The following is a 24,894-nucleotide window of genomic DNA, read 5'->3' as shown; positions in this document are numbered from 1 at the left end:
GGCTTATCATATAGAATAATCCAATAGGCATTAAAAGAAATGCCGCAGGTTACCAAGGCTACCATCAGTCTATTCAGAGTGAAAAACATCATTTTCTCACATGATTATTGTGTCTGTGAGGGTTACCAGTCATTGCACATTTGCGGACATCAGTATTATAGCACTTAAAGGGAGAATCAGAAACTCACAGGCAAGAGTTTAAGGTGTTATCTGTATTGTGACCAGTGTTAGACAGAGTGATCCTTTTACATTTGTTGATCTCAGGGGGAAATTTTGCTTTCCTAGAATAAATGCAATACCAGTGGTCTCTATTTCTTCTCTGACTGATTTTATTTATTTCTAAAAGATTTTATTTATTTATTTATTTATTTATTTATTTATTTATTTATTTATTTATTTGAGAGCATGAGGGGGGAGTGAGAGCATGAAGGGAAGAAGGGTAGAGGAAGAGGGAGAAGCAAACTCCCTGCTGAGCAGGGAGCCCCACATGGGACTTGATCCCAAGACTGGGATCATGACCTGAGCCAAAGGCACATGCTTAACCGACTGAGCCACCCAGGTGCCCTCTGACTGATTTTAAGGAGGAGATCCAAGCAGGGGCAGCATGGTAAGCTGGTCTGTTTTCTACCTGCCTGGGACCACAATTAAAAATAGGTAAATGAATTCTTATTTGCTCAGAAGACCTGAATTAAACTTCTTGAATGATCACGAATGATCTCTGGGGATTTGGTACATAATGTCTTTTCTGTATCTGTAAAGACAAAGTAGCTCTGCTAATGACCAGCTTTTCAGAGACGCAACAGAAGTCATTGAAGAAGAGTCACGATCCCTTGGTAGCTCCTTGATGACCAGCAACAGCAGCAGATATTTCAAACAAGGGGTCTGAATTCTGGTCAGCACCATGAAATCACTGGTTGTTTTACAAACATACACGGGGGCAGAACTAAGAACCAAGTTTACTCCAATTGAGTTGTCTTGGAAACTGAGGGCAGCTGGTATATTTAAACTGTCAGTGTAAAAATGGCCTTGTCAGCCAAGTGGCATTGTCCTTCCTCCGTTTGGGAGGTGTGGTACAGACAAAGAAAAAGGACAATACCTGCTCCAGCTGGCATTTCCTGAAGGGAGAAAAAATTGCTGCCTCTGTTTAGCTCATAACCAGTTAGAGGATGAGTCAGCAAGAGACAAAAAAGAGTCTTTGGAGATGAGCAATTGCCTTTCACTGTGGGACTGACGCTGTCAGAGTGGAGAACAGATAGGGCTCATGCCTACCCTCAAGGGACAGCGACCCTCAGCGGCAGCTTGCTCTGTCACAGGGGATGGAACTGTACATTTCCTAGGAAAAATGACGATGTTTGTGATGCAGTAGTCAGCTCAAATACAGCACTGAAATGAGAGGGGAGATTTCCATGTGACCATTAAGACTGCAGGCTTCCTAAGTGGCTATACGGTTTTTATGTCTGCTAACACAAGACCATGGTGCTAATGAGACACATTTCCACCATAGCTTCCTGTAGGGGCTCAAACTGGTCCACGGGTGTGACTGGTGATGGCAGGTGGGTTGGACATTGGAAGAGAATCAACATTTATTCTCCTATGATAAGCCCTAGAAGAACGTAGTAGGTGCTTTGCATACATCGATGACAGTGGTGGTGGGAGGATGTCAGCTAAGAGGGTTCTCACTACATTGCAGTGTTGTCTCGATCCTCACATCACCCCCAAGTCCTCCCCCACCTGCTCCCTGGTTTAGTTAGTCTTACCTTACACAAAAGGGAACAAAACAGAGTGATTATTTAACTACTCAGGGTTACGCAGTCTTTCCATGTCTGAGCTGGGATAGGGGCACAGCTCTATCTGGTGGCGAATACTGGGCTCTTTCTACAATAGCACTTTGCACCTCCATGTTTCTGGGATGCTGAGCTTCCCAGGCATGGCGGTTACCACAGAGAGGGATCTGGGGGTGAATGAGTCCTCCGCTGTCTCAGCTGTTCATGGCCGCCAGATCCTCTGTCTGCACTCTCTCTCCCACTGAGCCCAAACATCTTCCCTAGCCAAGTGCCCACTGACTTCATATGGGGAAGGCAAAGAAGGCCTTCTACCAAAACTGGATCGTCAGATTTTATTTTTAATAAATGTCTCTCAGGAAATTCCTTGAATGGTTGATGATTGTTGCCAAGTAAGGACAAATACGGAGGAGGTTTCTGAGTAAGGTGACCCACTGCCATTTGATCTAGGATGTTCAGTTCAGTTTAACTGAACTTCTAGCTTTTATACTGCATTTATTGTTGCTGTGAGGACAAGAAGGGGCCGATGAGCCTCTGCTTCAAGCCTGTTAGGTCACCAGTGGAAAGCTGGTGTACTGAGTCAAGCGTAAACTCTTCTCTATCCTTCATGAAGATAAGGGCTGTTTTGGTTTTCCTGACAGCTATATTCCCAGAACCTACACAGTACATGGTAGGACTTGGTAAAAATCGGATGACTAAATTCTTAACCTTGGAGCATTACAGAGCTCCATTTCTTAACTTTTAACGTGCATATGGGTCATCTGTGGATTATGGCAAAATGCAAATTCCAATTCGGTAGGTCCTAATTAGGACTGGAGCCTGGGGCTCTGCATTTATAACTAGCCCCCAGGGGATGTGGACACTGCTCATCCTGAGCCACACATTGAGGAGCAAGGGTGTGAGGGGACCCTGCTTTTTCCTGGGCACCGGCTACGTACCAGGCACAGCGTGTAGGAGAATTACACGTTTTCCATACAATCATCACAAAGATTTGTTATGTAGATGTGGTAGCCCCATTCCAGGTCTGGAAAGGAGAGTTTAGACATGTTCAGGGAATTGCCTACATTCCCAAAGACAATAAATGACAGAGCTAGAGATTACTTTAGAAAATGAAAAGTCCCATGTGAATGTTAGACATTATTATATTTTTAATAACTTTATCTATATTCAAGGTTGATGATCATCAAAGATCACTTGGTGGTGCACTTGTTTACACCAGGAATTCATTAATGAGTCTTTAGCTCTGCATTTTAATGAGAGGTTATTTATCAAAATGTCTCTCCCCAGGAGAGAATTATGTATCACCTAGGCAGGAAATCTAGTTAAGGGAGATCAGTCCTGTTGAAAAGCTGTTCAGGATTGAAGTAGGAGAGTGTGCAATGCAATACGTGTCAGCTAATGTAAAATTTGATAATTCATGATGGCCATCTGCTTCATCCCAGATGCTGGGGCTGGGGGTGTTGGTGGCAGGAAGAGAGAGATGATAAACTCTGGTTGAGACCTCTTCCATCATTTGCATACACTGTAAAGCTTTCCATTAGCATCATCTCAGCTGGCAGTCAATCAACAGGAGGCCTTTCTCTTGTATAACAAGTGCTTAGCAATGAAAATGAGACTGGGAGGATTAAAGTCAATAAATAACAATTTTTCAGAGTCAAAACTTAAAGGATAAATCAGTAGCTCCCACAATCACGCCTACTTTTGGGTGGCCACTCATCAGTGACCCCTGTGTTCCGACAGAATGCTAGAAAAGAAACAGCGACGTTCTTTCCAGAAGGCTGGGATATGGGTTGTCCACTTGGCCACAGGCAAATCTGAGGTCCCTCCCTTAAGGACTCTGATAAATTACATCAGGTGTGGGGGCTGGGACTCTGCGCTGCCACTGAGTCCCTAGGTCATTCAGTGTCCATACGGGAGGCACTGCCTTATCCCTTATTCCTGCTCACTCTCATCTCTAGCCCACAGGTAAGCAGGGCATTGCTCAACTGGCAAGAATGAGCTAGGCGAATCCATCGATCTACTGGCTCTGGGCCCAAAGCTGTCTCCAACTGGTCATTGGCTCTCTTGCTTCAGGGATTCGAAAATGATGGCGAAATGAGGAGGCGATGGTAAGCTTCTCCCCTCCCTGAAAGGGTCTCACACTTTATCTTTCTTCAATACTCAGAGCTGTGAGTGGGTCAGAATGTGCAGGGACCACCCTGCCTGATCTACTGCCTGTTGGCTTATAAAAGCTCTGCTCAGTCAGGCTCTACACTGTAGCGGCTACTTTTCTCTTGGGTCAATACCTACTCCAAACAACACTTACCTTCGTGGAAGTCAAAATCCATGTAGAAAAGATCGAAGTTCGTAAATTTCTGGCTGGTTGCAATTTTTTTCAGTGTATTGGAGAGTTGTTTTGCTCTCTGAATACAAAAGAAGCAGGGAGAATTCCATGAAAACTAGACTTTAGTGAGACGACTCAGGCAGAACAAAGACATTGATAGTCCCCACCCTCGCTCGGAGCCACCAGTGGAGGGAAACTCTGCCCGTGAAATTCTCGTCGTGCACATATGGCTCACGAACATACAAAACTGTTAACATTCATTAGGAATCAATCAGCGAAAATTAAAGTAATAAGATACCACTTCTTTCCCATGGGATTGGCAAAGAAAAGATGAATAATCACGATAATTTAGAATATTGCCATGGGAGATGTGACTGAGAATGTCAATTTGTTTCACCTTTCTAGACAGCAATTTGGAAACAGGGATTAAACCCTTATACATGGCACACCCTTTGACCCAATAATTTTTCTATGAATTTGTCTGAAGGAAATAGACACAGTATAGAAATACACACACACACACACACACACACACACACACACACATACAGGTTCATCGCAATGCTATTTTTCATAGTGAAAAACTGGAAACAACCTATATGTCCAGCACCAAGGGGTGAAATAAATCACAGTACATTCATGGGCTGCATGCTTTAAAATGATTACAAAATTATCATGTGGAGGAATAACTTATGCACATTGGAAGGCACAAAACAATATCTGTACTCTGATACTGTGTAGGCAACCCCCCCAAATATCTATGAAAGTCATATTGGAAAGACATACATACTTACTGACTTGGGTGATGGGATTTGTGGTAATTTTTGCTATTATTCTTTGTGTCTCAGCTTTTTTATATTCCTCAAGTTTTTTTTAAATTGAAATATATTTCTTTTGTAAAGACAATCAATAAATCTTTCACAAAGAGATTTATTCACCATCCGTGAAAGAAGTACGTGAACCACGGATCCCCTCAGAGAAGAGAGAAAGGCTGTGGAGCACCTGGTCCTCATGCACCTTGAGAGAATGCCAGGCATCCGTGGGCCTAACCTTGCTCACTCCTCTCTGTGTCTACAAATACACCTAGGACCAGCTTTAAAAGGGATATACATGTGTCCACGTATGTGTGCGTACAAGACAGAAAGGCACACAACAGAGACAGTGACTGAGAGACACAGCCAGAGCCCCAGACCCAGAGTGTGGCAGAAAGAGAGGGACAGGGCACCCCACATTCTCTTGACTTCTCAAACATCCTGGCAGTTTGATGTTTTTATTCATCGGCTTGGAGGCCATTGCCCTGCCCAAATCCCCTTCCCAGTGGAAATGCTGCAGTAAACACCGGGAAAGGATGATCAAAGATGCTATCAAAGGAGCTGCTACCATCCTACCTCTGAAGTGAGAGTCCGGAGTGTCTTGTTGGAGGACATCCAGCTGTGGCAGGGGCTGACCTGAGAGTAAGAAAACACCGCTTTGATTACAGAGGAACAAGGCCAGTACCAGGGAATGTGGCTTTGGAACAAGTCATTGTGGGCTTACCTGGAGACAGTTCAGGAAGGAGTAGAAATGTGCATAGGTCACATCCTTATTTAGTTGGCCTGGAAGACACAGAGGTCTGGTATGTTGTACTTATTCAGATCTAGCAGCCAATTAGGGACACTTGTGGGTGATCCTGCCTTTCCTGAGAAGGGCGGCACTTCCAGGGACCTGCCCTGAGTTTTCCTTCAGCATTGCTTTTGAAGAATGCCTGAGCATTCCTTCTTTCTGAGTGCCATAGAAATCAGACTGAGCTGGGGAGGGGTCCTAAGGAGTTTACTCCCATCTCGAGCTTCTGCCCTTTTCTGGACCCCAGTAGAAGGCCCCACACAGACTGGAACACCACTAACAAAGGACTTGCGGAGTAGTGGCTTTCTCCTGGCAATGGTATGAGATGCCAGGTTCCCATGGGGTACGGAGAGCATGCAAGGTGGTAGTTGGCCAAACCCTCCTTCACGACTTTATGTAACACTCAGATCTGCCCAATTATCCCATGCTGAGGACCTGCCAGGACATTCTAGGTGTCTGAAGTTCTGACCACGCACTGCCCCGCAGTTTGGGAGACTGCAAGCCTCCACAAGTGCGTCAGTGGCCACTGAATGGGAGAGGACAGCACGTGCTATCCCTCCACAGCCCAGTGCACATCTTATTTGAGCCCTAATTACTAGATATGCTCTAATTTAGTTTTTGGTACAGGTTAAAGAGGTACATAAGAATAAAGGTGGGGGTGCCTGGCTGGCTCCGTTGAAAGAGCACACAACTCTTGATCTCAGGGTTGTGAGTTTTGGCCCCACATTGGGCATAGAGATGACAACAAAAATAAAATAAAGCTTATAAAAAAAAAGAATAAAAGCGTTAAGTGCCATAGGTGAGTTCATCCAATCTTTCCAAACATCAGTTGTAGACCCAGAATCTGTGAGGGTTATTTCTTCTCTCTTTTCACACACTTCCCCTCTCCCCCCACCTCCTAGCCTATTCACCCCCGGAGGTGAATCAACTTTCATGCTGTGGCTGAGACACAAAACCGAGGCCCTCCCAAATCTCAGGGGTGAACGACTGATGTCTTACCCATTAATACTTCTCTCACACTTGAAAAAATAAAGGAAAATAAGGACCTATCTCAGAGTGAAGGGAAAGATTGAAGGTGATGGAACACAGTCTTATTTTTCACTTATACCTCAGATCAGTTAGACTGGTAGATAGACTCAATTTTCTTGTCATAAAGGAAATATGTATTCTCTCTGTGTGTGGGTGAGTGAATCCCAAGACTGGAAAACCACAGGCTTATTATTGCCATTACAGTCACAATGACACACCAGGCCTCCTCTGTTCTCAAAGGTGTCTGCGTCTTTGTATTTTAGATGAATCCCAAGCCACTAGCTTCTGTCTTTGCTTTCATTTTATGCTCAACATGGAGCCCTGAGCTCTCATCTTTCTCCAAGATCCCGTTTTGCACCGCTGAGGCTTCTTTCCCTCTATTGTGTGTGTGTGTTTTGTAATTTATCTTTCTGTATGTGTCCCCATCTGTCTCAGCCTAGCCAGCCACAGTGACTAACACCTCCTACCTGCACTCCCCATCCTCCATCCTCTGCGTCCCAATGACTTGGCTCTTGCCTCCTGTTGGTACTGCCCCCCACTGCAGCCTTCCCTCCACCATCTTATTTTTGTTGTTGTTGTTGGGCTGGGGCCATGTAATAAACCTTAAGCAGCTTGGCTGGCACCCTGTCAACCTGCTTGGCCCTGATGAATCCCCTCTCCCTGAGAACTGGCCTCCCTCTCTCTTTCCCTTGCCCAGTGGCTGAAGTCTTTTTAACCTGTGGGTGGTGCCACCTAAGCCCTGATTACAAGTAATACTCTTGCACCCTCCCCCTTCCCACCAGCAAGGCTGGTTGCTCTGCTATCCAGGGGGACCAGAGTTTGTCCTGCTACTGGATACTGGGAATTCATCTGCCGGCTCCCCTCTACAGGCTAAGTCCAGCCATAGCCTTGTCCATCCTGGCTTACTCCTCTCTCCCTGCTGTCCTACTGCTGGGGTCCCAGCACACCTTAGGATGAGACTACAAGGTGTGTCCTCCTTCTGGGCCTTCTCTCAATCCCTGTCCCTTTCCCCCTTCTTGCTATTCTGGCACGAGCTCTAATTAGACAAGGCTGGTTCAGGAAAAATCCTTAGGTGAGTAGGTAGGTCTGTTGAATAGGACAAAGGCATGCTAGCTGCAGTTGGGAGGGAACTGGGAAAGGTGTAATGAGTTGGTTTCTCTTCTCTCTGGGATTTCTGCTGTGGAAGGTAGGGTGACTCTGGAGCTGGCCATGTGGAAGGTCAGTTGGGAGTGCTTATGATGGACTTATGGTTTAAAGAAAGGGAGAAGGGAAAATAGTTCTCATGCTTTTCTCCACTAACTGGTGCTGTCAGTTGGTTATTCACTCTTTCTTTTTAGGTATTACTTTTCAATGGTATTCTTGCATCTTGAGGAGCCCTGGTATAAAGATTGATCTTACCTACATGTCGTACCTATAAAGAGGCAGTGTCTGCAACATTCTGGTCAGAAGTGAATCTGGTAAAGAAAGCTGGTCAAAAATGCCCAGGACAGGGGCAAGAGGACTGGAATTATCAGGCTGAGGAACTATCAGAGTGAGTGAGTATGTGTGTGTGTGTGTGTGTGTGTGTGCGCGCATGCGCGCACGCACGTGTGCCCACGCATAAGGGGTGGGGAGCCAGTGCGCCGGCCCAGTGGCTGCCATATGTCCCCCCAAAGATTAAAGGGCATGTTCTACCCCAAGTGGCTGTAGGAGCAGCTCATATCTCAGTCATTATTAGTTCTTTAGGGCAGAGTCTTCGGCATTTACTTAATGCTGGGACTGCCACTGAAATAAAAGCTTAGTACCAACAAAGATCAGCCACACCTCCATGAAATACCATCTGAAAGTACAAAACTTTAGTAAAACCCTATGAATTCAGACAGGGAGTAAGCCAGTAATAAAATAAGAGGTATACTGCAAGGTACTTTAAAACATAGTACGTTTCAAGTTTAAGAGTAATTGGGGAAAAATTAAGTTGTTGATGTTTTGTGGCAGAGGCCTTTCAAGAAAGGTCTACTTGCAGACTTATTTGTAGCAGCAATCCTGGACTTTTTGACTATAATCTAACCCTTCCGGTAGCACCCAGAATGACTATGGCTTGTACTCGTATCAGTGGCACAAGGTGATTTCACTGTCAGGATCTATACAGTATTTTCCCCAGTGGAATTGTCTTTTCTCTCTCTTTTGAGGACAAGGACACCATTTTAGTATCATCTTTACCCCCAAAGCACGTAATAGGTATCTCAGACATATTTATGGAAAGATTGCCTTTCTCATAGACTGTGTCTGAGAGGACTTATCCCTGGTCAAGCTTGAAAAGATCTATGTAAGTAGAATCCTAATGTGCGAGACTTACTTTCTGGTAATTATTCCTCAAAAAGACTTGTTAGGAATTTTAATTACTGGTAGAGACTGTGGAGCTGTCGCAGCCCTTGGCAGCCAGGCTTTGACTGGGGAGTGACTCAAACATGGCTAAGAGATGCCAGGAGGGATTTATTAACCCCTCCTCCTTGGCAGGAGCGAGCTAAAAATCTATTCTTGCCCTGGGCCTCCATTGCCTGCTGATCTGGTGCTATGGCATTTAACCTTATCTTAGGAGAATGGTCAGGCTAAGTTCCTACCAGTCCTACTGAGGCAGCAGAAAATGCACCACTGACCCAGGGGTTCTGCTTGGCTCCTGCTTCCTGACCTCTTTCTTAATCCTTAATGGGTAGCTCATGTCAGGTCTAGAGAGCATCATCACCATGTTTCTAGGCTCAGAGATAGAAATAAATGGAAAACCCTGTTTATTTGCATACACAATCCTTAGCACAGTGCCCTGGGAACCAGACTTGGTGTTTGGCTATTGATTAAGATGAGACCTATCCTAACCTAGGCAGAGCAGCCAAACCCTGAGACTGGCCTGGCGTTAACTTACTTCACTACTGGCTCACGTCTGATGGGAGTGAAGGTCCAAAGACTGGATGTGAAGCCAGAGCAGAACTGAGATGGAGGGCAGTAGCCCTCCCCTCAAGCCTTTCATCTTACGTGAGTTATGCACCAGCCAAAGGAGAAATGAAGAAGCTGGGTAAATCCTACCTACTTCCCCAGGCTGTCTAGGAAGGATACTGATGCTTCGTGGAGGAATTTATAATTTATTTCCCATGGCAACCAGGCAGCAGGGATAATTTAGGATATGAATAATAACTTAAAAACATTAAACAAATTTTAGATGGTTTCAACTTTCTTCCTAATTGGATTTTTTTTTTTTTTTCAAAACCAGGGTTGTTTATATAGAACAAACTCGTTCTACCTTTTCCTTCTTCCTTTTTTGTGCTGTGAAATGCTAGTGCCTGACTAGTGGCTGGGGAAAGGACATTTGAGGACAAGGCACAGCCTAAAGCAGGGTTTCTCAACCTTGGCTCTATTGCTCTTCTTAGTTGTGGGGGGCTGTCCCGTGCATTGCAGGATGTTTAGGAGTAACCCTGAATTCTACCCGTTGGATGTTAGTAGCACCCCTTCTCCACTTGTGATAATGAGTAGGGGTGACGTGAAAACCGCTGGCCTAGAGAATCCACCAGAGTGACTGATAAGTCTCCCCAGTCACCTTCTTTCCCTCCCTTCCAAATTGTATGGTGTCATTATTACCTACTGCGGTTGAGTCAGGCGAATTATGTGGCATAGCTGAGAGAATTTATGGAATCGTCTAACCAGAGTTCACGGAAAGAAAATGGGATTTAAAGTCAGAAAACCCAAAGTCAAGTCCTCATGGATGTGACAGAGTAAATTGGAAGCACATCTCCCCTGTCCTCAAGTTTCTTTCCCCAAGCATTTCTTCGCATGAGAGAAATCTAGGAATCTGAAAACATCTGTTGGGGGAACTCAAATTTTCAACCCCAATGGCTCAAAGAGACATTCTTGGCCCATGTGGTTGTCCTTCACATGCTCAAGGAAGCCCAGAATGGAGTCAAATTCTCTGTGTGACCATGCTACTATTTCCAAGGGTCACAGTCAAAGCTGTGGGAACAGAAGGAATATACGTTCCTCTTGGGAAGCTGGACAGTGTTTTGCTGGGATGAGAATGATATTTGTGGTGCATTTGGTAACTGAAGAGGAAAACTGTCTTCAGTCTTATTGGTGGGAAGCCTAGAAAGTAGGTCTTTACTGCTGTCCCCCTGGTGAAGGGACCAGAGCCCTTTGAGAACTAGGTAAAGGGGACCTGCTCTTTTCGTGTGTTAGGAGGGCTGGAACTTCCTGAAGGAGGTGGTGGTGGGGGTTGGCTTAAGCAGGGACTACAGGAGGAGAAGAGGAGACTGGAAAGGTACAGAGAAGTTATTAATGCAAGGAAAAGCGCTCTACCCCCTCCCCCTAAGGTGGACACTGAGGAAGGAGTTTCAGGTTTTTCCCTTTGAATTTCTCATCGGACTCATTAGAAACTGCTCGGACCTCCAGAACACTTTAGCAGGGGGCCTAAAGAGGGGGCTATGGCAATACCAGGGAAGGGGCCATCTCTCTAATGAGAGACTGGCACAGGTGTTGTTGATATGAGGCTGAAGGGAGGGTACCCAGGCCCCTCATCGTAGATGCCTGTCAGAGAGGCCTGAGGCCAGCACTTCCTAACCTCCTACCCTGCTTAATTTTTCTAGTCACACTTATCCTCTGGCATACTCCTACTGGAATACAAGCCTATGATGGCAGGGATTTTTGATTATTGTGTTCACTGATGTTTACGCAGTGCCTAGAACAGGGCCTGGCACATAATAAATATTTTTTGAAAGGACATTCTCCCCCAAACACAGAGAAAGAGAGCCCTACTATACCCAGATCATATATACAATAAGCTATGCAACATCTGGAGCCTTGGGCTTTTCATCTATAAAATGGAACTCAATTTTGTTAAAAAAATATCATTAATTGGATGAACAGGATTGTTTTAAGGATCAGCATGGCAGCCCTTCCTGATGTGAATTACTATTACTTTTACAATGTTTAGAAAGCATCTGGAATGCTAGAGATGCTATTGGAAGTTTCCGCAGATATTTAAAGCATTTCAGAGTCAAGGACGCTGAGAGAGTGTAGAGGCAGCAAGCAAGCCCACTGGAGGATGCATTGGGTAGAATTTTAACGGCCACCAGGGTCCGCAGAATTTCTTAGAATTCTGGCCACCAGGGGGCACTCACCATTGAGGTTCGGAGAAATCCTTCTCTTTGACTTGAGCTTCATCTGCTTATTCTAGATTTCACTTTTTGTTAAAGGAGTTTCCTGATTTAAACTCTAACCCTTCAATTTGTCCTAATTCTACATTAAAAATTTCTGCCCTTTCTGACTTTGGATCTGGTTCTGACCATCTTTGGATACTGACCTTTAGATCCACACCTCAGGGCTCTTGCCTTCACCAGCTCTGACCTATGCACCGTGGTGACATTTTAGGTGTATTCCTATATGGTTAGAACTAAATATATTTGAACTACATATATTATAACTGACATTGTTAAAGAGTAAAATTATCTTCAAACCAATACCGAGAGGATAATATCTGTCGTGCAAATTATCCCAGAGAAATGTCCCATCTGGTAAGCCATATAAAATAACATGGCTGCCATTTGGCAGGTGGGAATTTAGATACTTCAGAGTCTGCATGATGTTCGAGTATAATTTCTCAGGAGTGGTCATTTCTGGGACTGGGTCAGCTTTCCTGTTGGTGAAAGAAACAAAAAATATCTTAGTAGATAAGGATAAATGCATACACATACATTAATCTCCCCATCCCTCCTCCCCCTGCCCCATACACACAGTGTAGTAGTTATGGGTGTTATCTGCGAAATATATTAGGCTCCCTGACCCTGTTGTGGTTGGGTGGGCCATGTGACTGATCTAGCCTATCAGTTGTGAGCAGAAGTGACATGTGTCACATTTGTTGATATGAGAGCCTCTAGAATGCTCTCGGCCATGAGTCTGGGCAATGTTCTATATGGCAGCTGCTTCACTAATCTGAGTCCTGGAACAGAGTCCCACGGTGACCCCTGGGCAACAATGTAGTATGAGTAAATGTTTGTTGCTTTATGCTACTACAATTTGAGGCTGTTTCTTCCTGCGGCATGACCTTACCTATCCTGACTGATACACACCGTTAATAGAATCAAAGAAGTGTGGTATTACATATTCTTTGTTTGACCCTCTGAGATCTGTAACTTTGTCTTTTAAACTTTTCACATATATCACAGTTAAGAAAATACAACTCTACTGAGAAATAAAATGACATTATGTATCCACACTACATCCTTCCTTTCTACACTGAATTTGAACTTACACACTTTTAGGAATACTTCGAGTTAAGATACTAACCTGCATTAACCTGGGAGTAGATTGTAGAATTCTATAAGATTTTCATCTACTCTTTAAACTGCCTTTTGTTAACCTAAATGGAATAATAAGTTGTTTTCTATTTTGAGTCCTTAAAATTCCAAATTTACATAATGATCCTAGAATGGGTTGAATAGTTTCCCTCAGAATGTGACCTTATTCGGAACAAGGTTTTTGCAAATGTAAAGATGAGGTCATACTAGATTAGAGATGGCCCTAAATTCAAAAACAAGTGTCCTTTCAAGAAGAGGTGTTATGCAAACACACATAGAGGAAAGAAGGCCATGTGAAGCTGGAAACAGAGACAGTAATTAGGTTCCTACAAACCAAGGAATTCTGAGGATTGCCAGGAGCCCCCAGAAGCATAAAGGACAAGAAACGATTTTCCTCTAGACCTCTCAGAAAAAGCATAGCCCTGCTGACACCTTGATTTTGGACTTCTAGCCTCCAGAACTGTGAGTCTGAAGTTACTCAGTGTGTGGTGTTTTCTTATGGCAGCTTTCAGGAACTTAATACAGATCCCAAACCAGAAAAAGTAAGTCTATTATTCACAGGCTGGACCTGAGGCATAAGTGACACGAAAGGAAGGAACAGAAAGAAACTCCCAGGGGTGTCCAGTATTAACACTTTTTAAAAAAATTTGATTTTTCTTTTTTAAGATTTTATTTTTAAGTAATCTCTACACCCAACATGGGGCTCAAACTTACAACTCTGAGTCACATGCTTTACCTACTGAGGCAGGAAAGCGCCCGTCCACTGTTATCAGTTCGAAGGGAGCTCCTAAATGGACACTAATACTGCCATTTTGGAGGGAATTTTTCAAAATGTATCAACATTTGGGGTGCCTGGATGGCTCAGTTGGTTAATGATTTTGGCTCAGGTCATGATCTCAAGGTCATGAGATTGAGCCCAGAGTTGGGCTCTGCACACAGTGGAGTCTGCTTGAGATTCTCTCTCTCTCAAAAAAAAAAGTATCAGCATTTGAAGTTGGCTTAACTTTTGACCTTGAAGTTTACAGTAACATTTCCACAAATGTGCAAAGATGTACACACAAGTATTGCCATATTATGTAAAATAGTGTAAAGTTAGAAAAAGCCAAAAAGCCTGGTTATATAAATTATAGTAAGTCCTTGAGGTAGAAGGCTATACAGCCACTAAAAAGAAAGAAGTAACTAACACAGGTGACAGTTATACAACATTCTGAATTACAAAATGCCACTGAATTGTTCACTCTAAAATGGTTAATTTTATATTATGTAAATTTCAACTCAATAAAATTAAAAAAATTAAAAAATAATGAAGTAGTCTGTATGTATTAGCAGGGAAAAGACTGCTAAAAAGTATTGTTGATTGAAAAGAACAAATTACAGAGCAGTAAGCATACTATTATTTCATTTCAATGAATATTAATCAGTCTGTAAGTTAGAATTTGCATAGAAAAAATCTGGATGCAAGTACATTAAACTGCCTCCATTGGTTAGCTTGGAGCAGGCTGGTGGGGGGTGGTATGGAGTGATTATGGGGAAACTCACTTTCTACACCCTGTATTATTTTCGCAACAGATGTTATTTTGTAATCATAAAAATAATAAAAATAAAACAGATTCTCATTTTTATTCTTTCTCAAGTAAGGGGGAAAAAACCCGGACTCCACCTAAGCTTTAATGGAAGGAGCTGAAAGCATTGTAATTTTATGTCATTTGATCCCCACCTATTTCACTTAGTCAAATAAAATCACTTTCTAAATTGCTGCTGCCCAGAGGTGACAGGCTGATCACAGATGCAAAGATCACTTTGGCTCATTTGTGACAAGCAATATGTACCCGCACAGAGAAGGCAGAGCAAAGCTGAGGTTAGGGGTTGCCAGCAAGGTGTTAGTCATGGGTGGTGTACGTACTTCTATACTATCTAATGGGTTGCTTGGAACTCCCTCACCCTGCCCTGAAAAAAATATAAGGAAAGAAAGAAAAGAAAAGAAAAGAGAAAAAAGAAAAGAAAAGAAAAGAAAAGAAAAGAAAAGATGTTCTATTTTACAAAACCCCAGCATATAGAACAGAATGCTAAATTCATGTTTTCTGTTACCTAGGGGAAAATTATACTACTTTATGAGTAAAAATCTCTCTAACCTGAATAAAAAGCTCTCCTAAAGATATGAGAATAGGTTGCCTACCTACTAAGGGCAGAAGGGTAGGTAGGGGCTTTGGCTCGACTTGCATATGTACAGAAGTGCTAGAAGGATCCCAGTTTGTGAAGAGGACTGAGGCTGCCTTGTGGGTTTGCTCAGCCCAGGAGGACCCACCCAGAGTGACCGGGTTTGATACTCACCGTGTGTGAGTGTGTGTGTGTGTGTGTGTGTGTGTGTGTGTGTGTGTTGTGTGACAGTGGGGGTGAAATGGAAGCAAGCCAGTGTCTACACCATACCTTCCATCATCGGTAAGGCTAGCACATCCTGCTTATTAACTTTTGCCTTGGCACTTCAGTTTTTTTTTTTTTCTTTTCCTGCTGATACACTAGCACTTTGGCCCAAAGCAATTATGCTGAGCTATGGCTCTCCAATCACATAAAGCCAAGATGAGTTAAGATGGAGAAAAGTCTCCCAAACTCCCTATTTAATGATTATTTTTTGGCTAGAGACACAGCCCTGATGATAACAAATATTCTGAGCTCATCTGTGCTTTTGCAGGAGCACCCCAGACTGAAGAAAGCATAACCCAAATGGCTAGTTACTAAGTGAAATCAAAATGGAAGCCTTGGTGCAGCTGGAGGAACATTCTCCAGTCATCTTTGCTCCACTATGCACAGCTACGTAATTTACACATGTGCGTTGTCAGTTAAACCCTTTAATGTGCTTAGCAAAATTAACGGATTTTTTTTTTTTTTTAAGTAAGCTCTAGGCCCAGCGTGAAGCTTGAACTCATGACCCCAAGATCAAGAGTGGCATGTTCTACTTATTAAGCTAGACAGGCACCCCCAAATGGACTGATTCTTAGTTCAGGCAAAGGCAAATCGGTCTAAGTGACAGGTGGTGGGTCACCCCTTCTGGATGCCTTAGAAGGTGCCTTCTGATTCTGTCCCTGAAAAATTCTCAATGCCATTTTGATCTGCATTCTCCTTCTCATCTGGTGGTCTTTGAGGAGACTCAGCACCAGTATTTTGGAGACCAGAGTTCCAGTGGTTTGGCAAACATCTCCCAGGACTTCTCTGATGTCCGCTGTGGGTTGGACGGGCTGAGCTGGAAGCGTCTAACCCTTCCCAGCCCATGTGTGCTGGAGCCTGCATGGGGTCCACTTTGCCAGCCCAGGTTTGTCTGCGCTCCCCAGTGCCCTCCAGCCTTCTGCACACACCGGTGAGCTCACACTGGTCACTCTGATGGAGAGGTGAGGGGTTAGGGGTGCTGAGCTTGCAGAGGGCAAGCCTGGGAGTTGTGATGCTGGTGGCAGGGAAATGATGAGAGAGGCATCCAGGCTGTGCTCTCACAGGTCAGGAACATGCGACAGGCTGAAGAGAAAGAGCCTCGCCCCTTGGGTAGCTCAGAGCCTGTCCTTGTCCTCATGAATTGTGTCTGATCTTGAAAATAAGCCTCGTGACTTGGATGCAGGGCCGGCTGTGATCCTTGCATTACCTGGCAGCTATTCCAGCCAGATTTCACCTGGCTGATGCCAGAGAGATGTGCCCCCTTTTAAGGAAGAAGGCAAACAGCCTCTGTGGAAAATATTTCCCAGAACCAGAGCTAAAGCCCAGAGATGCATCACGACTGAGTGCTCACTCAAGCTAGCATTTGAGTTCCCTTAGCGGCCAGGCAACACAGGGAGCCCTTTCCTTCAGGCCAGCCAGCTGTGATTACATCGCTGGCCTCCCACCCCCTCGAGGAGGCATCTTGACACAGACTGGGGAGGAGCTGGGGACTCACTGGGCCAAATTACCCCTTGCATAGAGATCCTGGGTCCCTGAAAGTGGGGGTGACCTGGAATGTGCTGGCCGGTTGGGAACTTCCTTATCCTTCCCTTGGCCACCCCTGCCCTGACAGAGGAGGCTGGGAGAAAGAACTCCTCTGAGCATTCCCTTCCCTGCTGGTTTTTCTACCACTTGATTGGATGGAATGGATTGTTTCCTGCTAGTGCAGGCTCCTTGGGGCCAGTGACTTATCAGCACATTGGCCGGTTTCCTCTTATTTAAAATTAAAAAAAAAAATTTAAATTCAATTAATTAACATATATTATTGGTTTCAGAGGTAGAGGTCAGTGATTTATCAGTCTTATATAATAACCAGTACTCATTACATCACCTGCCCCCCTTAATGTCCATCACCCAGTTATCCCTGCTGGTTTCCTCTTAATGCAATGCTGATCGGCTGCCCTAGGTGACATTGGAAGCTTTGGCATTGCAGAGAAAAAAGTGCTTGGGTACTGGCGGACACAGACAACCCATGTAGAGTGGGTCTGGCTCTTTCCATTAGGTGAAAAATGTACAAGTAATTATTTCTAGGTCCACTATAAAAAAAATGGAACCATGTCAATATATGTGGCTACTATTAGATGTTTTATAATTCTATCTCATTTCTGGCAATTGCAATGTTCTTCTCAGGGATGTCATGGTGGGGGATGGAGGAAGGGTTTATGATTTGAGGCCCTTAAAGCCATTCCCTTTCCCAGGCTGCCCCTGCTCCTCAAGGTTCCGCTGCTCTAGCTCACTCAAATTTGCCCTATTTCCAGGCATTTTCCTCCTTTTGTATCATAGACATTCCTTAGCTTTCGAGGGCAGTGATAGGGGAAGCTGGATTAGCTTTGGCCAAACTGAGTAGAGTCATGGGGGAAAGCTGTGTTTGTCTATGTTACCTTTCTTCTTAAATTCCAGACATGAAGAAGCTATCTTCCAACCATGACCTTCATTCATCTAGCACGTGTTTATTGAATGACTGCGTGAGTTTGGAGAATTGAGAAAGAAGCGCATGGTTGCATTATTTCAGTAAATGCTAGCATCATCATAAAAAAAGGAAAGAAAAAAGTCAAGCAAATATCCCCGAACTTGTTCCAGGACGGACTTATTATGCAACTCATTGCTGGCTTGAGCTTTTTATGAGATCCCATTGCTCATTTTGGGTTGTCTACTCCACCTTGACGTGCTGGCAGATGGGGAGGTATGGCTGCCATCTGTCTTTATTTTTCTAACCCCACCACAGGACATTGCAAAGTGGGCACTGCAGGGACATCCCATGCTGCCAACCCCATTCTTTCACCCAAATGCTCGCTGCTTCTCTGCCCAGATCCCTGGCGGGGGGAGAGGCTGGCGCAGGTCTCTGGCTGATGTCTGCCTACCCTTTGGCTCCTTGGAAAAGGAAAAGCAGGACTGGGCTGGAAGGGCCTCTGAGAAAGCAGGTTCTGCTGGAAAAGTGCAGTTGCAGGGGTTTGGGCTCTTGGAGTCAAAGGCTCTTTCTGCAGGTGTTCTGGGCTCACTATCCCTAGTTTGCTCTGTGTCCCCTCTGGGGGAACATGATCCAGAGGCTGGAGGGGCACTGGCTGATGTGACATAGATTCATTCTGTTTTGTGATGGGGCTGCGGCTGCAGCTCAGTGCTTCTTCTTCCATAAGCTCCTTGCGGTCAGGCACTGTGGCCTCTTTGCCATTATGTCCCAGAGCCCAGCACAGCATTTGGCACATCATAGGTGGTCAACACATATATTTAAAAAAGTGATTGCCTAAAAGAAAGCAGTTAAGGCAGGTGTGGACTATGGAAAGAGCACAGAACTTTGTCAGAGAACCTAGTCTGCCTCTCAACCTTGCTACTCATAGCAACACACTCGAGCTCCTTAATCTTGCCAAACCTGTTTTTTTTTTTTTCTATAAAATAGGGACCATCATGCTTTCCTCCTGAGGCTGCTGTGGCATGACTCTTGGTTCATGGAGAGTTTGGGAGGTGTTTGCTATTTACCAGAGAGTTCCACGTGGCTCATCACAGAAGTTGGGAATTGGGTCCCCAGTGTGGGGCCTTGGGAGCCTTGGGGGTCTGGGGAGGCTGGTAGACCAGCCCGGGGGGGTGCCAAGGTGGGGTCTGGCACATCAGCATCTCTGCATCGCAGCATGGTATCTCCTGACCTGAACTCACTTCACTAATTAGGTCTACACCTCCTTCACTGTGAGAGTTCCAGGGCTCTCCTACCTCATGGAGGTGTTGGTGAGGGCAAACACACTAGTAATATTGAACTGGGTTTTTAGCACAGGCTTAGAAAGCTTGGTGAGTGAAAGCAAAGGACGGACAGTGAGTTTAGGATGACCTACTTCTAGTATCACTTGGGTTGGAGGCCAGCTCTGCCATTAATCAATTAATCAGGCAGGTCACATAATCTCTCTTGGCTTTACTTTTCTGTTTTCTAAAATGGTGGGTGGGTGGCTACTGGGGAGTTGTTCCAGATCTGATTTCACCTTTTTTTTTTTTCTTTCTTTTTGGCCACAATCACAGGACAGATGGCATTCACATGTGCAGCATATTCTTAGGGGTACACATAATTTTTGAGAAACCTTCCAAAATGTTGTGGGAGACTAAGGCATTCAACATGAATTGAAATCACTACTGATATTAGCAGTTTAGAAAAACTGCTTCCTTACTATGGGCCATGGGCATATATAGGATTGGCCATAAATTATACACAGTTTGTTTGCGAATGCTCTGAGTCTACGCTGTCTCTACCACATGAATACCTACATCAGAATGTGAGTGAGGAAGCTATTCTTATGGGATAGCTGTGATTTGGCCTTATTTCACTTAAAAGGCCATGATATTCAATCTTGAGAGTCTTGGCTAGTAGCAGCATGTATCTTGTGATACAACTGAGAACTTGTATGGTGACATACCCATTTGTTTGCAATTAGAGCAGAGAATTAATGGATCAGATATTTTTTAAAGGGTCTTTCAGCTTTATGGGTTGTTCTATCGATTTCACATGTGTCTAGGACTTAACTAAGAGAAATTCAACTCAACAGCAGGCTACTGTAACACAGTGGAGTGGAGAAGAGAAGAGGGAGAACCCAGAGTCCAAGCATTTTCCAAACCTTCTTTCTCCATAACTCACCCATTGCAGACATCATTTCCAATCATGGCATATATGACAATGGCTGGATGGTCCAACAGTTGGTTTCTAGACAAACTGAAAAGCCAGAGAGGGCAAACCCTTAGAAACCGAAATTTGTCACAGCTGATGTCACAGCCTGGGCCCATGAAGGATTTTGTATGGCCCCCCTTTTGGTAACTTTTTGCTATTTTTCTTTTATTCCAGGATCACTCTTCCCATTTCCACCCTCTTCTGTATAATCTGTAAATTACTTCCCCACAAGGGAAAGACCACATAAGTGCATAGAATTGGAGAGAGCGGACTGAAGTCTCCAGGAGGCACACACGGCACCATCATCTTAGGATTTTTTACAGCATTTGTCCTCAAGTGTTAACTAGCTTCCTTCCGTCCAGATTTGTAGGACATCCTGATGGCTGAGCTCCTGTATCGAACTTTCAAAATTCCAGGATTTCCCAAGGTTTCCATTCTGGGCACTGAGGGCCTTGCTTCTGAATTTTATGCTCAAAATGAGCACATAAAGTAGGAAAAGGAAGTAATTTTTTTTTTGTTTGCCTTTTTTTTAGCTACTTTGGCTAGACTTAAGTTTGACCTGCTTTGTATACATTTTTATGATCCTTCTTTAAGGACATATGCAAATTAATCACTTCCTATGTCCACTGGCCCAAGAAGTGATAAGGTCCCAGTGTCTGGGAATGACTAGCAAGATACTGGTGCTCAGTACAAGTGATTACAGGGTGACAACAGAAGTTTTTCATTCTTCCTTCACAATGAAAAACCCAATCAAAAACATTTTCGTATATCCCTCTTTCACTTACGTTTCTAGAAATTTCTCCAGGTTCCGGGAGGATGCACCTGAATAATTAAAATTAAGAAAATAAGTAAAGTTAGTGAGTTCAATTCAACACTATCAGTATGATAGTCTGATTGACTGGAAGCATGGAGAAGCATCACTGTGCAGCCAGAGGTCATCCGCACCACCATAGGGACAGGAATGACTTCATCCTGGAACTCTCCTTCATGGGCTTTCTATTTACTTGGCATTATGCTAACATAATCCTTAATTCTTTGGATATTCAGGTCTCAAGATATTTCCTAAGCATGAATGAGTAAACTTTCTAGTAGATGTGAAAAAAATGATATAAATCTATCTCCAAAAGGAAACTACCCCAAAGATTAAGGAATTGGGTGAGGAATGAGAAGTGAAAAGGATTCTTTGAGCACTACACATCCCCCCAGAAAGCCCCATTTAATCATGTGCTGGTATCCCTGCTCACTCCTGAGGCTCATGCTGGTTGGCTGGCCTGTGCAAGGTTCAGATTGTATGGGGCCTATATTTCAACTCCCGTGATGAAATGAATGACCATCTTTACTCCACCCGTTACCACCTGTAACGTACCTCTTCCATGAAAACTGTATTCACTGAATACTCATTTTATTGTGGACACTCTGTTAGGCACTTATATTATTAGTTCATTTAGGCCTTCGCACGACTCTGTGAGGAAGGTACAGTCATATTCCCATTTTATAGATGAGGAAACTGAAGCATACTTAAGTGAGTTGCCTAAAGCCACACAAGTAATAATATGGAGAACTGAAATTTAAACCCAGTCCCTTCTGTCTGTAATGCTGAGCTCTCCTCTAGGCTGGGAGTCTAGAAAGAGTGAATCCAAAGAGGTTTCCTGCTAGTTTGTCCCTTGGAGGCTGGTCTGCAGTAACAAGTGAGTAATCAATCATCAGGTGGGTGGTACAACTCATGGGACAAGGCAGATTCTCCTGTAATTTCCAGCCTTAGAAGCTTGGGGGAAGGTGCATTTTATGGCATTTTTATGGATCCACATGGGAAAAGGGGGCCTGCACAGATGGGAAGGCCATGAAGGCCCACGTTCTGCTGAAGCAGTGTGGCCACTCAGTGACTGCCCCTTCTTCACATGTAGCTGGAATCAAAGGATATGGGCAGCGCTGATGTTCTCTGGGTTGATTTAGGAATGTCAGTACATTAAACGAATGTTGCCTTATTTCCTTTTTTATTGCAGTAAAATATACAACACGTAAGCTTTACCATTTTAACTTTTCTTTTGAGCATGCAATTAAGTGGTATTAAGTACATTCACATTATGGTGTGACTGTGAACGCTATCCGTCTCCAGAACTTTTCCATCATGGCAAACTGAATCCCTGTACTCATTAAAGAATAACTAGGTACCTCATACAGGTGGGATCATAGAATATTTGTCTTTTCGTGCCTGGCTTATTTCATTTAGTTTTCACAGTTCATCCATTTGTAGCACGTGTCACAATATCCATTCTTTTAAAGGCTGAATGATTTTCCATTACATGGATATGCACATCCGGATTGTCCATTCATCTGTGGGTAGGCACTTGCTTTGTTTCTACCTTTTGGCTATTGTGAATAATGCTGCTACAAACACTGGTGTACAAGGATCTGTTTAGGTCCCTCCTTTCAATTCTTTTAGGTATATACCTAATTGAAATTGCTGGACCATATGGTAGTGCTATGTTTAATTTTTTTTGAGGAACCACCATACTGTTTTTATTTCCTTTATGTAGTGAGGCGGGGTATATTCAACATGCACACAAACATAGATATTAAGAGCAGTCAATTCATGTCAGCACGCGTGCATTTATTCACCCTCTCCATTCATTTGCTGAACACCTGCCACGTGCTGACACACTGCCACGCAAGAAACTGACAGATGGGTTGGACACAGCCTCTATGCCTGAGGAGGAGCATCTATAGGGGTAAACACATAACTGAGCACTGGCGAAAGGCTTCATGTAAATCCCAAACCCAATGCTTGAGAAGAGAAAAGCCCAATGTGATTTCAGCCTCATCTCTGCTCAGAGAATGTGCCAGATTTTTACAACACTGAGTCCTAAATGTAGAGACTCCAAGTATTTCTGGGTGTAAGATTGCTCCCTATTGTTCTCAAGAGGGAGGAGAAGGAGGACAGCCAATGCCTGCTGACATATCCTACCGTGGCTCGCTCATCTCAGCTGGGCCTTTCCTTCAGCTCCAACCCCATAACTCTCAACTTCCCATTTTCAGTAGAATAACAATCAAGAGGTGTTTAATTCTCACTCTTTGATTTTTCTCTTAATGAGAAATGAAAGCTAATGAAAGCTCAAGCCATGAGCGGGACAAAAATTAAAGGACCAGGTCAGGCCAATAATTTTCCTCATTATCCAGAGTACAGCTGGGAATTTGAGGTGCAGAGCACCCACAGAGCTTGAGGAAAATCAAAATGAGAATCTGTCATGGCTTGCCACAAAGGCAGCCCCCTCCCCTGCACACACCACCCACATCCCTTTGCCGCTGGGGACAAGGATGGCAGGCCTCTCGCAACCGGTGCTGCGAGTTTAGAAACAGCAATCACAAACAACCACTCAACGGGAGGGGACATGCCTACTCTTCTTTACCCAAATGCTAATTTTTTTTCCTGGTGAATATTTATAATATAAGCACAGAATTCTCCGTGCTCTAGAGTTGTTGAGCCTTCCACAATTTACATTTCCTTTTGGGAATCTTCCTTTGATGAGATTATGTAATTAGCTTAGGTAATTCCCACATCACTTTCTCTCTTTAATTCCCTTTTCCTGTTGTTCTGCTATTCTTTTGAAGCCCCATCAACATTTGCTGTCTCTCTCCCTCCGAGCTCTATTGTCTTTCTCCTCCTGGATATAGACTTCTACTCAGCTGCTGATTCTGCTGCTGCCATTGTAGAAAATACTGAAGCAGCTGGACCTGGAAGGCGTGAGCAGGAAAGAAAGGCAGCTTCTAGCCTGTGGGATGTGGCAAAACAAAGGGGGGGGGGCATTTGAAGAACTGCCATCACCCTTGAGAGGTCCATAGTCTGGTCTCTACAATTATAGTTTAGAGAAATGGAAAAGATGTGACTGTGAAAGAGGGGCATTTGATTGATTCATCAAGGTGGCCCAAGAGAGAATCTACCTGTCCACAGTTAAGGGAAGAAGGGAGTCTTTTTTGGCCATCAAAGTCAGAATTCTGGTTTGTTCAGTGCCTTTTAAATGAGGAATAGTGCACTGCAAGAAGAGGGAAGGTTTTCACATACTCTCAGCATTCGTCATCCTTCCATAAATAAATTTCAGCTTACATTTCCACTGCTGGATCACTGCTGACCACAGCAGCAAATGCTTCATATCCTGGGCATTCAAATCAACTGGTAAGACACTTTCAATGGTCTTCTAAATGAGCTTGCGATTTTCTGCACCTGGCCCAGAGCAGGGGTGCTCACTCTCAAATTCTTCGTGGAAAAAGACAAGGTATATTTAAATATAGGTCTTCATAAATTAATGCATCACCTTGATAATGTTTATGGAGTACTTACTCTGTGCCAGGCATTGCCACAGATGCTGGGGACACATCAGCAAATAGAAAAGACATCTTCCCTATTCTTGTGAAGCTTATAGTCAAGAAACAGATAATGAACATAAAGTGTTAGGATTCTGAGGAGCCCTGAAAAAGTCATGTGAAGCTGTGTACTGAAAGAAAAGCAGGTGTTTCCTTTCTTAAAGTTCTAAGACAAGAACTTGTTAATTTCCAATAAAATATCTGATGCATTCTTACACATGACTCAGACAGAAATCGCTAGTTGAATGCCATCTTGGCTAAACTATCTGAATAGGACAGGGGCAGATCCAGGTTTCAAGTTCTGAAGCTTATATAATTTGGGGGATCCTCTTTAAGGAAAAGGACACAAAACATGAAAATGAGACCTGACACAAAGGGAAGCCA

The 24,894-nt window shown here is 43.9% G+C and overlaps 1 protein-coding gene across 3 annotated transcripts in view; it reads right to left on the bottom strand.

Annotated features, from left to right (window-relative positions):
* Positions 1–24,894, bottom strand: part of AOAH (acyloxyacyl hydrolase) — a 250,760-nt gene that overhangs the window by 11,435 nt on the left and 214,431 nt on the right. For all 3 annotated transcript variants that reach the window (XM_045792859.2, XM_045792860.2, XM_087860902.1), the window contains 6 exons: positions 20,937–20,973; positions 20,122–20,196; positions 12,216–12,388; positions 5,641–5,699; positions 5,493–5,552; positions 4,087–4,183 (listed from right to left, as the gene is read on the bottom strand). In XM_045792859.2, the coding sequence (XP_045648815.1) occupies positions 4,087–4,183; positions 5,493–5,552; positions 5,641–5,699; positions 12,216–12,388; positions 20,122–20,196; positions 20,937–20,973 (501 nt within the window). The remainder of the gene's footprint in view (positions 1–4,086; positions 4,184–5,492; positions 5,553–5,640; positions 5,700–12,215; positions 12,389–20,121; positions 20,197–20,936; positions 20,974–24,894) is intronic.

The sequence above is a fragment of the Ursus americanus genome, chromosome 3 (assembly GCF_024610735.1).
Source record: "Ursus americanus isolate L20-20 chromosome 3, mUrsAme1.1.p, whole genome shotgun sequence".
Taxonomy (NCBI): Eukaryota; Metazoa; Chordata; class Mammalia; order Carnivora; family Ursidae; genus Ursus; species Ursus americanus.
The sequence above is the reverse complement of the archived record's forward strand: the minus strand, read 5'-3'. Positions and strand labels throughout refer to the sequence as shown.